The following is a 17,337-nucleotide window of genomic DNA, read 5'->3' on the forward strand; positions in this document are numbered from 1 at the left end:
AACCAATATAAATGTTTAAATTTTTCTTTGTTCTTCATAAATAAATCCGTACGTGTTTACGTGTGTGTGTGTTCAATGTAACATAATTCGCACCAATTGTTGGCTGGGTGTTTTTTTTTTTTTTTTTGTTTAAAAAAAGGCGAAGGAAAAAAATTAAAACAAAAATCAAATGAATAAAACAAATGTGATTGGCACTTCCTTTAATATTGCTACATTAATCTTACCACATAACTTCTGTCATAAGAATTGGACACTCTACAAACTAGGGAAAATTTGATAAAAGAAAGGAAAATTTTGTGTCAGTCGAGAGAAATTTTCTTAAGGAAATCTACGAACACTGGTTCCCATACATTCCCGTTTTCCGAGATTGTCATTGGTCCCTGTGTCCCGGAAGATTCGTTCGGAACAGTCAGATGTCCCGATATTAAGGAACAAGAATTATTTTTACTTGTATATGTACTTATTTAGAAGCTGCTACTTATTGTTAGTAAATATTCACCTGCTTATTTAATTTACTGTAACTTACTTAAACATTTTAGTTAATGACTATTTTCATTACTGCCAGAATATTTTATTCCAAATGGTGTGATGACGGTAATACTGACAAATACGCGAACTTGTTTCTCGAGATGAACAGAGATGAATACTTTTGAGAATCGATTCCGTACTCGATTCTACAACGAGAGAATTTATCCTGGACGTGAATCACAATCGATTTTCTCCGTATCTAATACCAAACGATTCCCGCTCGTACAATTTATTAGAGTACATTAGTGGCAAACAAATTGTATTTCATGTTAAGTAATTGTGATTTGGCTATAATAACCGGATATTTTAACAAGTGTCCCGGTCTCTATGTGGAAGTTTATGGCAACTTTCGAACTATGCAAAAATCTAACCTGAAAATTGGAAAATAGTAAAAGGAAGATTAGAATATGCTGACTAACTAGTTTTGTGAGAAAAGTATTTATCTCATATTTTGATCAAAAGTGCAAAGGGCTTTGAGATATTTGGGTTTCAGCGAAGCCTTGATATTTTAGTAAATGTTGCTCACGGACGCAATTTCGCAGCAACATAAAAAAAAGTATGAAATAATGGAAAAACCTTTTCTGGTCAGAACTATTCCCTAGTCTCTTCTGCTCGCTATGTCATGCTGCGTCAGGATTGCTAAAAATGTGAAGCGCTTTAGGTTAGCAATTTCTTCTTTGTTCAATATATATTACATTGTAATAATTCTCAAAATCTCTTCACAGCAATATGTGCTCTGTGCATAAAAATTGGTATCCGTACGTGGGTTTCGTATGCATATGATTCCAGATTCGTTTATCGATGGAGCAGTGTTTGATCCTAATCTCTACAAGAGTTAACTGGATAATGACTTCCCAGCTGCGCAAGATGCATTCTCAGAAAGACACGGAAAAATCACATAAGAAATAAGCTCATCAGCAGAATTCGCAACCAAACGGATGTCCAAGGAGCAAGAAAAATTTAGGCTACGTAAGTATGGAAATGTACTAAGATAACACTAATCTTCTGCACTTCCGGCTGTTTCTAATTCTGACCATTTTTCCATCCATGTTTGTTGCAACATTTTATTTGATTTGAAGACTCCTACGCGATGGTATACTAGAGCATAACCAAGGAGACAAAAAATGAGAAAAGTGTAAGTCACAAAGTGAAAACCTGCTACGGGCGAGAACAAAATCACTTGAAGAACAAAAGAATCTCTCTTTAGGAGGAAAAAGGGAAACAAAAATCTTGCGTAAGTTATCTTTAATTACTATTAATTATAGACTTTCTCTTACATAAACAGTCTGTAGATGATTTTACACCAATAGCTTTAAAAATATTAACTCCAAAAATTTGTAAGTTTTGTTATTGTTTTTAAAATAAATGTACTTAGAGGCTTAAAAAAACTGAGTTAGGAATAGTTCCTTCACAGTAAAACAGGCGAAACCACTATTGTTTCCCTTTCTTCTATGAATCTCTCATTTTTTTCCTTTCTGTTAGTAAAGAAACTTGTTTAATTTTTGGTACAAACAGATTCTTATTTATTTCCATTTTCCTAGTAGTAAAAATATTTTTACGTAAGATGTCTCCCCGGCTACATAAAACGCTCAGAGTTATGTATCCGTGAGAATTGTTCGAGTCTACTATTTTTCGAACACCGAGTACACGAAAGCGCAGTTTGAAACATATCAGCTAACCAAAGCTACAGTTCTAAATATTTCAATACTCACGGAAGAAAAATTCCAGTATCAATAGTGAAACAAGAATCGCTACAATTCATTTCATGGTATGGAAAATCAGCTGCGTTGTTTAAATACGATAAACAATAGTTCTGTAAAAGTATGCTACGTGAAATTTGTTATGCTTATTTCATGCCTTGCTTCATGTTCTACAAACAAGTTGCATTTTATTAGTATTTAAAGTTTATTGTACAAGTAACGAGCAATATAATGCTGCAAATGTCCGTACATGGAATAAACAAGACGATATTCCCTACCTGTTTCCCATTAGTGGTATGCACACAAGTTTGTGCATCTTCTTTTCTCAGGAATAATACAAAGGCCACACCTTTGCTCCTCCGGTTTCGTTTGTCCTTCACAATTGTCACTCTGAAAGTAAAACAGAAAACCTCATACATCTCATTCAATACTTCTGATTTATTTATTTACTTATTTATTATTATTATTATTGAAATATATATACACAATTTTTTTAAGCAAGGAAATATTGTCTGGTTTCTAAGTCGTACTAATAAATAATATTTACATAAATTAATTCTTAAGAAAAATAAAATAAAATAAGAAATTCTATAATATTATTAGCGTTTAACGACAGAAAAAATGTCAAACGATGACACATAAGCCAATCTAAAGATGTTGAGCTCAACGAAATGAAATGGATGAGTGTAAATCCTCATGCCTACATTGAGACAAAATCTTTAACATAATATTCCTTATAACACAAAAATTGATGCTGTACTAAGCACGCCACCCATTAAGATGAAACTGATAGTGAGTTGAGTTGATTTTAGTTTAACGTCCCTTTCAGCAGCGAGGCTATGTGAGACGTGGACCTACTGATTAATGTGGAATCCGAACCACATGAACTCCCGCCGGGAATCGAACCCGGGTCTCCCACGCCAAAGGCGGAAACTGATAGTGAATTTAACACCAATCAAGCTTTTCATGACAAGAGCAAGACGACAGTCACGATGTCACTTTCAATTTTATATATATAGAGATTAATGCGTATTAAGCATTAATGAAATGTTGCCCTTCTTCCTTTTAAAGAAACACTAAAAATAAAATCTGGTGTAACCAGGCTATCTTGTTATATTAGTAAGTTTAAAATACGCATCTTCAATGACGTTGAACTTCTTTGAGGCAAAATCGGAGTAAAAATGAGCTAGTAATTTACGTCGTGTTGCTAAAGGAATTTTTACAAAAATAAAAAAAATAATAAATAATAAAATAAAATAAAATATAATATGAATTGTTGTTTTTTGTTTTCTTGTATGATGTTCCCTTTCCTTGAGATTACATGCTATGTTGAATGTATCACTGACTAGTGACACCGAACCTACTGGGCCCGTATGGGCTCGTCATCAGCAGTCACTGATACACTCACCATGCCAATCATCTACGGAAAATAGAACTCAAATTTTGGCCCGAAATATAAAGCTTCCAAACTCTGTTCCATCTCAACCCGCAGCCCGATATCCAGGCCTGCAGTTCATCATTCACATCCCATCCGGAAATAGGTTGTGAACCACGACTACAGACACAGGACACCGACCCCCGAGTGGAGCTGGCACTGAGCACAAAGAAGATCTTGATGTTGTCTGTGAAAGTCCTATCTGAATTTTTAAAAAAAAATCTTGAAAACAGAATTTTGTAGTTTAAAAAAAAAAATCCAAACTAAGATTTTGATCGAAACTGATAAAATAAGAAATTTCTACAGATTCGGTTGTTTTCAACTCGGTCACACTAAGGAAAGTCTCTTCCCTGAATTTCACAGCTATTTCATTTCCCCAGTAAACTTATTCTGCACATACCGCTCTTGTTTTTTTTCATGCTTCGCATGCATACCAAAAACATCGACTACATATTTCTACTATTTCTCAAAATTACAAGCTAATTAGATTTCGTATTCAAAAAGAAAGATGCATTCACGGCTAGTAAGTTTTATTTTCTTTCAAAATATTCATGAATGTAACACAAAATATTCGTTAACAGGAAAATATTTACATTGAACTGACATACCCATCAAAATAAAATTTAATAAAATCGATTTCTATACTTTCAAAGCCAAAACATTATTTACTTTTGTTTATATTCTTGAAATATTATATTCTTTGATATTCATTGAATATTCTTGCCTTCTAGAGCATTTTCATGGTATCGACACGCAAAACAAACAAAAGAATACAATAGAAAATACAAAACACTACCGAAAATAATAAATTCACTGCCTACAGATTGTGGTTAGCTTAATTTGCCTTTTGTTTACATATATTCCTTGGTGCTTACACTCTTCTGTGCATCGAGATCGTGGCCGGCGTAGAGGATTTACGCTCTTCGCGACCTCTTGTCAGCTCGGACCCACATGACAATCTAGCACAGGCAAGACATGCATATAATATATTCACACAACTTAAACCTAAAGCCCTAATCTAACTAAACTAACTTAACCTAAACAAGTATATATATTAAAAAAAAAAAAATCACACATACATTTCCTAAAGCACCATACTTAACTTGCATTTATATTTTATTTTCGCTACCACATTTCTACCGAAGACGCAGTGGTTAGTTTTGCATTAGTGTCGTTCTGAATTAATTTCTTAAAAGAAGAAAATATTTTCTAGACATTATCAACATTGTAATTCTAACTTGATGGGTATCAGTTTTCTAAAATAGTACGTAGGTTTGCCTATTGATGAACGTTTTCGATTATCGGTACGCAAGATGCATGTACCCTTGCACTAGACAAATAGCCGTGATACTGACACTTGTTTACATATTCAACATTCATAAACATTCTACGTCAAACCAAAGAAAACATGCCAAAATGAATAAAGGTTGAATTTTGAGCAGAATTACCGAAATAAATAATTTCTAGATTTTGGGGAATCTAAAACATCTTTCATCACTGGGGAAAATGTGTGTGTGGTACACACATTTTCTTGAGATTACGACAATCGCTATTTGCTGAGATCCTAGCTTTCTTTTCCCCCCATCGAATGAAAACACGATGTCACATTGCCTAAATCTACATGCGTGCGGCGTTGAGGGAAACTTTACGAATTTAGTGCTTCATATTACGAGAATTACACAAACACCAGAAAATATATTCACTCATGATAGTTTGCCAGAACAAGGAAAATTTTGAAGCCAAATACCTGAGTTTCACTTTCACTGTTCCTTACTTACTTGACATCCTCTTCTTACACCGAGATTAAACGGATATGTTAAACAACAAAAAAAAAATTCCTGATAACTTCCACCCGAGGTTCCTGGGAAACTCGTGATACGTGGTCTCAAAAATAATTTTTGGAAACTCCTTCAGCACCTTTCCAGAAAAGCCATCGAGCGTGGCTTGACTTCTTCTTCCTCGGGTCTGCACCACTACTCAGTATTCTTTCTCTCTCTTCCACCGTCTCCTCTTTCTTCTCTTAGGTTCTCTGGTTGACCGAGAACGCAAAATTTGCTAAGGAGCTCATTCCATACCACTGGATAGCTACAGGCTAGTATCCGTTATGTTATGCGAAATTACTTCACAATTGTCTTATTTCCGTGTTAACAATTTGTTGAAACACCAAATGTCGTACAGTTATCTCTTCCAATATTCGCCAAAACGAAGAATTTGAAACAATTTTCACGTGATTACAAATTATTCCACCTTTTTCGCAGACGCTAAACACTGCACGTCTGACTCTTGAAATGGCTGACGCCGTAAGACAAAGAGTTACGAGAAGATGATCCCCAATTGGAAGATAATTATGACGTAATCATAGGATGATAGGCTTCTGAGTGAAGATCAAAGAGAACCGAAATCTCAGCCGCAGCTGTGATTGTGGATTAGCCAATCAGATAATTTTACTTCGAAACAAAGAGATGCACCAAGAAGAAATTATGGCTGACTTTATTAATTTGGAATTTTGATGAAGATTTTACGAAATAAAATTTTTAGCTTTCTTGTGAAGATTCCCTATGCCGAAATATGAATAGAAATGAACTGAAAACCATTGAAAACGTTGAAATATACACTTATTTGTCTAAAATAATAATATATTCATGGATAAATGCGTAAAATATATATAATATAATTAATAATCATGTAATCCTCATATACTATCTATCGAAACGCTCTGTTGTACTAAAATTACGCAAAATTCTCAACCTACGGTTTGCTCTACTATAAAACAAAAGTTTCTATTAACATTCTAAATAAATTTTAAAATTTTCTACCAACATACAAGGTGCTCAAAAGCATCGGGCCATGTTACATTATGCTGAGCATAAGGTAACATCCTCCGGGAGCTTCGGAGAAAAAAGAAAAAAAAAAAAAAATCTGAACTTAAGAGTTCTTCTTAAGTTGTTTTTTTTTTTTTTTTTTTTGTTACTACTAAATTACTAGAGACTATACAAGATAAAACATTTTTTTTTTTTCTTTCAATTCTAATTACAACTATACATTCTAATCAAGCTTAACCTAATCTTAACCTATAACTGGTTTTTTTCTTTTCTTTTTTTTTTCATCCTTCTAATAATTCCTTTCTTTTCTCTTCTGAGCAGCGAAACAGTTTCAGATTGTCAAAACTCTGAACTCCTATATTTTCTCCCTTCAGAGTCTGCAATCTCGCTGAATTTCGAGATAAAGATACCACTTGGTAAGGTCCGACGTATGTGTGCATAAATTTTGCAAACACCTTTTTGGGTATTGACGATATATGGTGAGTTTTCACCATCACCAAAGAACCTTCCGTGACGATGTCTTGCTGTTTCCGCAGCTTTCTTTCCTTCTTCGGTTCTGCTGCCGGAACAGAAACTACAAATTTCTTGTCTTCATTTACTTGCACCGTCTCTTTTGGCCAAATGAAGTTTTCTTTGAAGCTCTTGGATGCTGAATACGTTAAGAAACGCTCCGCTGGAGTACATCCGAGAGCATCACACCAAGAGTGATTGCACAAATCTTGGGCTGCTTTTAGAAAATTACTCCATTTGGACTGGTTGTCACTGCAATACAGGCGGAGAATGCGATGAAGGTCACGATGTCTGCGTTCGATAATGCCATGGGAAGCGGGATGGTATGGCGTGGTAAGTATATGTTTTATCCGGTGTTTTTGACAAAACTCTTTCCAGACGCGCGACAAGAACTGCGGACCTTGGTCACTCACCAAATACTTCGGGTATGGTAGCTGATAATAATATCTCTTTTCAAGGACCGCCACAATCTCTCTTGTGTGTGCCGTCCGAAGAGGGAAGAAACACACAAAACGACTGTAGACGTCCAGGATGGACAAGATATATTTATATCCCTGGCTCTTAGGAAGAGGCCCGACCAGGTCGAGGCATTGCTTCTCAAAAGAAGAAGACGCCTCAACATGACAGGGCTCCTTTCTAATCACCCTGTAGGAGTATTTGGTTCGTGCACAAAGAAGGCACTCTTGGATATACTTTGTAAAAGTCTCACGCATACCTCTCCAATGGAACATGGCCTTAGCGAACGACAAACATCGCTTCACTCCAAAATGGCCTTTGTTGTGAATTGCCGAAACAATATTTTTCACTGAGCTGGAAGGAATGACCAGCAACCAAACAGAATTTTGAGAATTTCTGACATAAACTAAATTATTCTCCACACGTACCCTAGTATTGTTTTGACAACCCTTCCAAATGGTATGTAGTTTTCTACAATACGGATCTTTCCGCTGTTCTCGCTTCAGTTCCGTGACATTCAAGAAGTCCGTGTCCTCCGCGGTCAAGAAATTTACAAAATGATCCTCTTCTGCCTGAGGAATCTCTGGGGGATAGCGACTCAACAGGTCTGCGATTTCATTGTCCGTGCCTTTTATGTGAATGAACTGAAGATCAAAGCGTTGGAGTTTAAGCAGAAGACGAGTTGTTCGTGCATCTAGGTTCTTTAAACTGAAAGCATATGTGACTGCAGCATTGTCACAGTGGACCGTAGTCCGACGACCTAATATGAAGTACGAAAATTTTTCACAGAGGAAAAGAACTGCAGCTAATTCCAACTGGAACACTGACAACGAGGCCTCATGCGGTTTTATTCGCCGACTCGCATACGCAATAACCTCCGGATCATCCTGTCCCGGGGGATATTGCGCCACATAGCCGGCCAACGACTCCGCAGATGCATCGCTGTACAAATGAAAATCAAGACTGAAGTCCGGTTGAGCGAGTGCGGGAGGACTACTTAAAAGTTCTCTCAACTGATCGAATTTTTCCAGTAACTCCGGAGAGTATTCAATCTTTCGGTCCTTTTTCAGAAGATCATAAAATGGAGCTGTTAACCCCGCAAAGTCAGGAAAATGTCGCTTTCGCCATCCCACGAGACCAAGAAATCTTCGTAAAGCTTTCTTAGTCCGCGGCAGAGGAAAGTGACGGATGGCCTCGTTACTTTTGGGATTAATTTTGACTGAAGATCCTGAAATTATGTGGCCAAGAAAAGGAATTTGCGATTGAAGGAAATTACACTTTTGAAAATTGAGCGAAAGATTTGCCGAACGAAGAGTTTCAAAGACCTTTTCCAAATGCTGAAAGTGTTCGTCAATAGATGATGAAAAACAAAGGACGTCATCGAGGTACACAATGAGAAAGTTTTTGAAAGGTTCTAAGCCGAAAAAAGTATGCATGATTGATTGGAAAACTGCTGGAGATGATTTCAAACCCATGGTTAGACGTGTCATTTGATACTGACGACCTTTGTAAATGAAGCTGACGTATTTGTAAGAGTCTGGATGGATCGGGACACTGTGATATGACTGCGTACAGTCCAATGAGGTGAAAATGGTTGCACCACTGACTCGTGCGATTAGATCAGAGATCGGTTCGACTTGAATCTTTGGTGCAATCACACGCTCATTGATACCACGCAAATCGACTACAGGCCTTAGCTCTCCAGACGCCTTACGCACAATATGTACCGGACATCTGTAAGGTGAAGGACCTTCTATGATGATTCCGAGTTTCAACCATTTGTCCAGCACTTGTTCGAATTCCTTCTGGAGGTGAACAGGTACAGGATACAACTTTCCTACCACGGGAACGTCGTCTGAAAGCTGTATTCTATACGGCTCAACCTTCACGACTCTGGGATTCTCTGTAAAAAGACAACGAAACCTGATTAACAAGGAAAATAAACGATTCCTAGAATCCGAATCTAAATCAGTTCTCTGCGAAACAAAATTTTGAATATCTTCTTTCGAAATAACTGGTTGGTACAAAGAGTCTTCCTCCTCATCTGATGATACTTCCGCAACTGTGACTCGACAACAATGCTGCTTTTCCATGTTGATGGAGATGGTCTGACCAGAATCAGTCTCAAGAGAGACTTCTTTCGTCTTACAATTTAGAAGAACATTATAACGAATGAAAAAGGGGAAACCTAGAATGCAATCTGTTTTCAATTTGTGAATCACATATACCGGAACCTCGAAAACGTAATCTTGAATTGTGAAATTTAGAATCTGAAAACCCTTGACTTGAAAAGATTCGTCTCCTGCGAAACCTCGTAATGATATGTTGGATTTTGGACGAAGTTTAGCTGACGGATAAATCTCCTTGATCCTCCTCCAAACGTCTCCAGACAACAAATTCGTATCCGCTCCAGAATCCAGAACGCAAACTAGAGTTAAACTTCCAACTGAACAACTTAACGTGGGCGAAGGATAAGTTAAAAGGATACCTTTTCCCGCACTGGAGTCACACTCCTTCTCGTCGATCACGAAACGAATCGAGAACAGAGGCGTGCCCAATTTTGTTTCCCGATTTTCGGAATCTGCCAAAACATTTAATTTTGAATTTAGAAGGTTAGTATCAAAATCGAACGAGGTTGGTACCAAATTGGAATTTTGACTACTCGCTAACCGATCTTGTTCTTTCTGGGGAGTTGAGGAATCCACATCGCAGTCCACACTCTCCCCTAATGAGGGCTGCGGTATGCATTTCCCAAACTATTCCCGTTCGTTTCCGGTGGCTGAGCCATCGTCGGTACGAATGTCGTGTATTGCGGAGGCCATCCAGTAGACATCGCCATGTTCACTCCTGGGGAAGAAGTGGACGTGGGAGCCGCCACTCCCCCTCCAGGAAGTAAATTCGGCGCGTATCCTGGATAGGCTTGCGCTCCTGCTGAGGTCATCGCGTTTGGCGCGCATGTCTGAGATGTACCCCGAGGATACCCATAACTCATCGCTGCTGGATAGTAGCGTTGGTTGTACCCATACGGAGCATTCCGATTTCCATTACTCTCTCTTACCCAATTCGGTCTTCCTTGATTGGGCCATGGTCTTCGAGACTGGAAGTTCCTTCTTCGACCCCGGTTTCCGGAAAATCGGTCATCTCCTTTGCCATTGGAATTTCCTTCCTTCCTCTTGCTTTCGTCTTCCTCCGTCTGAGACGAAGTATCTTTGGTGGTTTGTTTCCCTAACTTTTCTGTCTTTTTGACGACTTTCGCCTGACGTACCTGAAAGCGTCTAAACTTCTTGTCCGTGACCGGTTCACTAGGCTCTGGATGTCCCTCTATTTCAGCTATTTTCACCATAAGGTGTTGAATGTTCTTTGGCTCAACAGCTCTCAACAACTTGGCGTCACCAGCTGGTAAGCAATCCAAGACTATCTCTATCAGTTCACTTTCATCCGGGTGTTGTGCCACAGCATAATATTCTGCCACTATTTTCCACGCAAAGTCCGTTAATCGGCTGTACTTTGCTCGATCGTATTTCATTCCCTGAATGAACTTCTTTTGCAACCTTTCCATTCTCGCCGAAAAATAGTGTTCTCGGAACAGGCGCACAAAATCCGCGTAACTATTTATGTCTTGACATACAGTCTGGAACCATGTCTTGGCCCCAGCTGTTAAGCAACAAGGTACCAAGGTTAGACGTTCGTGTTCAGATGCCGAAATTACCTTAAAGGTTTGTTCCAAATTTTCTAGAAATGTTCTAGCCAAACCGTACTCACCAGAAAATGTAGGTAAGTGATTTAATTCAGAGAGCCTTAAATTTAGAGTTCGCTTACCAATGCCTTCCTCGCTTCTACTGGGGTTCACGGGAGAATTGTGGCCAACCACGGGGCTCTTTGCACCCAATTGATTTTGACCGAAAATGGAATAGTGTTGGTAATTTTGTCCAGAAATTAAGTTGTCTGGCATTGATACCACCGCGTGACCACATATTCCCTCCTGAACTCCAGCACACGAAGGAGTCATGTCTGCTACACCACCAGAGGACACCACATGGTTCAACCGACAACTAGGATTGGAAAATCCTGACACCTGAGGCGAAACTAACAATGGATTCGACCTCCTGGACAACGCCTGACTACCTATTGTCTCAACACCAGACATATGTGACTTGTTTAAATTCAACGTTCGCGAAGATAATTCAAAGGGAAGGACATTTGTGCCGTGAATGTTGGTCGGCTGACAGACAGAGACAGTCACCGTGGGAATAGTACGCGTCTCCCCAACTGAAGAGACCGGTACATCCACTTGGATGTCTGGCTCGGTCCCGTCAGACTCGATTCCATCACCGACAACAAAGTCTCGCGCTCGCTTACGACCACACCGTTTATCTTTTCTTTGGTTTGTTTTTCCCTCTAACGTCTGAATCCTGGCTTCAAGTGCCTGACACGACCTTTGGGTACTGAGTTCGAGATGTGAGAACTCCTTTGTCAAGTCGTCACATCGTCGATTTTGCGCTTCAACCGATAACCGGAGACCTTCCTCAACGGCATCTACCCGCGCGTCTATTTTATTCTGATAATTCCCAACAGAGGTATATAAGTCGCGAACTTCCGACCTAACCGCCTCTACGTCTTCGTTCACATGGGCTACTTTTTCATTTATCGTTTGTAACAATTCAAATTTTACATTATCGAATTTCTCATTCATATCCTGGAATTTACTATCAACCTGTTTGCTCATCGCATGAAAGTTACTATGAACGTCCTGAAATTTATTGCTAATATCCTGAAATTTATTGTCCACCTTTTCAAATTTTTCGTTTAGGGTTAATGTTAAAGTTTGACTGAAGCGTTCCATCATGGCCGCAAAGTCCGTTAGTTGCACATTTGGACCGGAAGCTACGTTTCCTCGACTTCCTTCCTCATTATCAGAATTGTTCGGACTACCCCGCGTTCCACGTTCGCCTTCATCACTTTCAGTTTCCGAAGATTTCGGCAGTGGCAACACTGTCGCCTGTTTCGCCAGGCAGGGCTTACATAACCACGGCTCACTACTTTTGTCTAACTCCTGTACTTGTTCCTCGGATAAACCATAACATTGGGCATGTACCCATCTATAACAGCTGTCACAATAAACACTAAACCCAGCAATTTCGTCTGAACAGCATATATATTCACTCGGATGACGAGATTCATTACTTGATCTGCTACCCACAGACATTTCCACTTTCATTGAAGATTGTTTCCCACAACATCACGCACATATCGATTCAGAAGTGACCATGTCTCATTCAATGTAGCGATTGTCGTAATTATCCCCATTACAAATACTCTGCTGTGATTGTTTGCTTTCCTTAGCGCTCGCGTAGGATTGAAACAACAGAAATCCTGGCTGGGTCGCCATTTTTACAAAAATAAAAAAAATAATAAATAATAAAATAAAATAAAATATAATATGAATTGTTGTTTTTTGTTTTCTTGTATGATGTTCCCTTTCCTTGAGATTACATGCTATGTTGAATGTATCACTGACTAGTGACACCGAACCTACTGGGCCCGTATGGGCTCGTCATCAGCAGTCACTGATACACTCACCATGCCAATCATCTACGGAAAATAGAACTCAAATTTTGGCCCGAAATATAAAGCTTCCAAACTCTGTTCCATCTCAACCCGCAGCCCGATATCCAGGCCTGCAGTTCATCATTCACATCCCATCCGGAAATAGGTTGTGAACCACGACTACAGACACAGGACACCGACCCCCGAGTGGAGCTGGCACTGAGCACAAAGAAGATCTTGATGTTGTCTGTGAAAGTCCTATCTGAATTTTTAAAAAAAAATCTTGAAAACAGAATTTTGTAGTTTAAAAAAAAAAATCCAAACTAAGATTTTGATCGAAACTGATAAAATAAGAAATTTCTACAGATTCGGTTGTTTTCAACTCGGTCACACTAAGGAAAGTCTCTTCCCTGAATTTCACAGCTATTTCATTTCCCCAGTAAACTTATTCTGCACATACCGCTCTTGTTTTTTTTCATGCTTCGCATGCATACCAAAAACATCGACTACATATTTCTACTATTTCTCAAAATTACAAGCTAATTAGATTTCGTATTCAAAAAGAAAGATGCATTCACGGCTAGTAAGTTTTATTTTCTTTCAAAATATTCATGAATGTAACACAAAATATTCGTTAACAGGAAAATATTTACATTGAACTGACATACCCATCAAAATAAAATTTAATAAAATCGATTTCTATACTTTCAAAGCCAAAACATTATTTACTTTTGTTTATATTCTTGAAATATTATATTCTTTGATATTCATTGAATATTCTTGCCTTCTAGAGCATTTTCATGGTATCGACACGCAAAACAAACAAAAGAATACAATAGAAAATACAAAACACTACCGAAAATAATAAATTCACTGCCTACAGATTGTGGTTAGCTTAATTTGCCTTTTGTTTACATATATTCCTTGGTGCTTACACTCTTCTGTGCATCGAGATCGTGGCCGGCGTAGAGGATTTACGCTCTTCGCGACCTCTTGTCAGCTCGGACCCACATGACAATCTAGCACAGGCAAGACATGCATATAATATATTCACACAACTTAAACCTAAAGCCCTAATCTAACTAAACTAACTTAACCTAAACAAGTATATATATTAAAAAAAAAAAATCACACATACATTTCCTAAAGCACCATACTTAACTTGCATTTATATTTTATTTTCGCTACCACATTTCTACCGAAGACGCAGTGGTTAGTTTTGCATTAGTGTCGTTCTGAATTAATTTCTTAAAAGAAGAAAATATTTTCTAGACATTATCAACATTGTAATTCTAACTTGATGGGTATCAGTTTTCTAAAATAGTACGTAGGTTTGCCTATTGATGAACGTTTTCGATTATCGGTACGCAAGATGCATGTACCCTTGCACTAGACAAATAGCCGTGATACTGACACTTGTTTACATATTCAACATTCATAAACATTCTACGTCAAACCAAAGAAAACATGCCAAAATGAATAAAGGTTGAATTTTGAGCAGAATTACCGAAATAAATAATTTCTAGATTTTGGGGAATCTAAAACATCTTTCATCACTGGGGAAAATGTGTGTGTGGTACACACATTTTCTTGAGATTACGACAATCGCTATTTGCTGAGATCCTAGCTTTCTTTTCCCCCCATCGAATGAAAACACGATGTCACATTGCCTAAATCTACATGCGTGCGGCGTTGAGGGAAACTTTACGAATTTAGTGCTTCATATTACGAGAATTACACAAACACCAGAAAATATATTCACTCATGATAGTTTGCCAGAACAAGGAAAATTTTGAAGCCAAATACCTGAGTTTCACTTTCACTGTTCCTTACTTACTTGACATCCTCTTCTTACACCGAGATTAAACGGATATGTTAAACAACAAAAAAAAAATTCCTGATAACTTCCACCCGAGGTTCCTGGGAAACTCGTGATACGTGGTCTCAAAAATAATTTTTGGAAACTCCTTCAGCACCTTTCCAGAAAAGCCATCGAGCGTGGCTTGACTTCTTCTTCCTCGGGTCTGCACCACTACTCAGTATTCTTTCTCTCTCTTCCACCGTCTCCTCTTTCTTCTCTTAGGTTCTCTGGTTGACCGAGAACGCAAAATTTGCTAAGGAGCTCATTCCATACCACTGGATAGCTACAGGCTAGTATCCGTTATGTTATGCGAAATTACTTCACAATTGTCTTATTTCCGTGTTAACAATTTGTTGAAACACCAAATGTCGTACAGTTATCTCTTCCAATATTCGCCAAAACGAAGAATTTGAAACAATTTTCACGTGATTACAAATTATTCCACCTTTTTCGCAGACGCTAAACACTGCACGTCTGACTCTTGAAATGGCTGACGCCGTAAGACAAAGAGTTACGAGAAGATGATCCCCAATTGGAAGATAATTATGACGTAATCATAGGATGATAGGCTTCTGAGTGAAGATCAAAGAGAACCGAAATCTCAGCCGCAGCTGTGATTGTGGATTAGCCAATCAGATAATTTTACTTCGAAACAAAGAGATGCACCAAGAAGAAATTATGGCTGACTTTATTAATTTGGAATTTTGATGAAGATTTTACGAAATAAAATTTTTAGCTTTCTTGTGAAGATTCCCTATGCCGAAATATGAATAGAAATGAACTGAAAACCATTGAAAACGTTGAAATATACACTTATTTGTCTAAAATAATAATATATTCATGGATAAATGCGTAAAATATATATAATATAATTAATAATCATGTAATCCTCATATACTATCTATCGAAACGCTCTGTTGTACTAAAATTACGCAAAATTCTCAACCTACGGTTTGCTCTACTATAAAACAAAAGTTTCTATTAACATTCTAAATAAATTTTAAAATTTTCTACCAACATACAAGGTGCTCAAAAGCATCGGGCCATGTTACATTATGCTGAGCATAAGGTAACAGAATCATCAAAGTACAATAACATTTCTAGTGACTCATTTACTCTGAAATATGGGGGCCGCGGTGGCTCAGTGGTGCTTGGTTCCCGGTGGTTCACCTCTGGTGCTTGGGGTCCCGGGTTCAAACCCTGCTCCCGCCAAGTAAACTTTGTGGTGGACAAACACCGTGTGCGTGGGTTTTCTCGGGGTTCTCCCGTTTCCTCCCACTTTCTTCATTCCACCATTTCATTCATTTCTTATAATCACCGCCTCCTTTAGCCTAACCGTGGGACGTAAAACTCAAAGATTTCATTTTTTACTCTGAAATATGTTCTTACCTTACAACTTTCCCGAATTTCTCAAATATCTTATGGAGATCATTGTTGGTGAGGGAAAAGGGCAAATTGGCGACGTACACAGTACTCTTGCTTGGAGCCAATCCAGAACTCATTGTTGTACCATGTAAATATCCTGCGAGGAAAGAAGAACACATGTAAAGCAAGTGCCTGTTTGGTTCACTATTTTCATCAGAGTTTCTTACTTTTATTATTTGCTTCTTGCAATACATTTACTTAATAAAATGTAATTTTCCAGATTCTATTTTAAAATCAATTGTAGCACGAGAATAAATCAAAATTTAAGATACAGATAATTATGCGAAACACAATAAAATAATATATATATATATATATATATATAAAAGATGAATTCTGAGCCTAGCCTTAGATTTAAGATTCAGTTATAACACCTGCAGTGTTCTTTTAAAACTGGATGTGATAATTGATTGAAGTTTCCCAAATCTTAAATTCCTCATGCGTACCGGTATATTAAATGTTGGCGCAGTTTACGCGGATACCATAGGCGCCGAGTTTGGGGGGCAGGACACTTTTCGCCTTTCCAATATTTATAGGTGGGGTCCCTCCCCTCCAATATAATCCAGTCGAGGAAGAATTAGCAAAGAGAAGCAATAATTTCTATTGTAAACTTCGTCGTGGCTTTAATTCAATATTAGGAACAGCCTTTTTATTCGATACAAAATGGCGTTTTCAAAACGGAGCTTTTAATAGAGCACTGAGGTTTCAACCAACACTCTGACAGTACTGATATGAAAAGTTAAGTTCAATGTGGTGCGCAAAGTTGCTGTGAAGTTTTCAAATTTTGAACTTGAATTTGTTTTAATGCCTTTAAACGAATTTCACTTAGGTTGTGAATTTCGCAGCGGAGTAGTGGACCGAGGTATGGGGGAGGGAAGGGGGCCTTCATCAAGCAGTTGATAGAAAACAGCTGAATATGATTATATATTTGTTCATCGTTTGCTCTCCCATATTTTCTTCAAGTCGGCGCCTATGAGGCATACCCACCGTCGTTGATGCACCTGCTCCGTACAAACACCTCCTCGCTAACCACTCAGGTCCCCCTGCTGCTCT

General features: G+C 38.1%; 1 protein-coding gene across 1 annotated transcript in view; it reads right to left on the reverse strand.

Moving 5' to 3' along the window:
• Positions 1–17,337, reverse strand: part of LOC145690755 (zinc finger CCHC-type and RNA-binding motif-containing protein 1-like) — a 39,947-nt gene that overhangs the window by 20,090 nt on the left and 2,520 nt on the right. Inside the window, exons 2-3 of the mRNA XM_081765974.1 lie at positions 16,249–16,381; positions 2,507–2,618 (exon numbers count right to left, since the gene is read on the reverse strand). Of these exons, the coding sequence (XP_081622100.1) occupies positions 2,507–2,618; positions 16,249–16,361 (225 nt within the window). The 5' untranslated portion in view covers positions 16,362–16,381. The remainder of the gene's footprint in view (positions 1–2,506; positions 2,619–16,248; positions 16,382–17,337) is intronic.

Source organism: Thermobia domestica, chromosome 7 (genome assembly GCF_964235325.1).
Source record: "Thermobia domestica chromosome 7, izTheDome1.hap1.1, whole genome shotgun sequence".
Taxonomy (NCBI): domain Eukaryota; kingdom Metazoa; phylum Arthropoda; class Insecta; order Zygentoma; family Lepismatidae; genus Thermobia; species Thermobia domestica.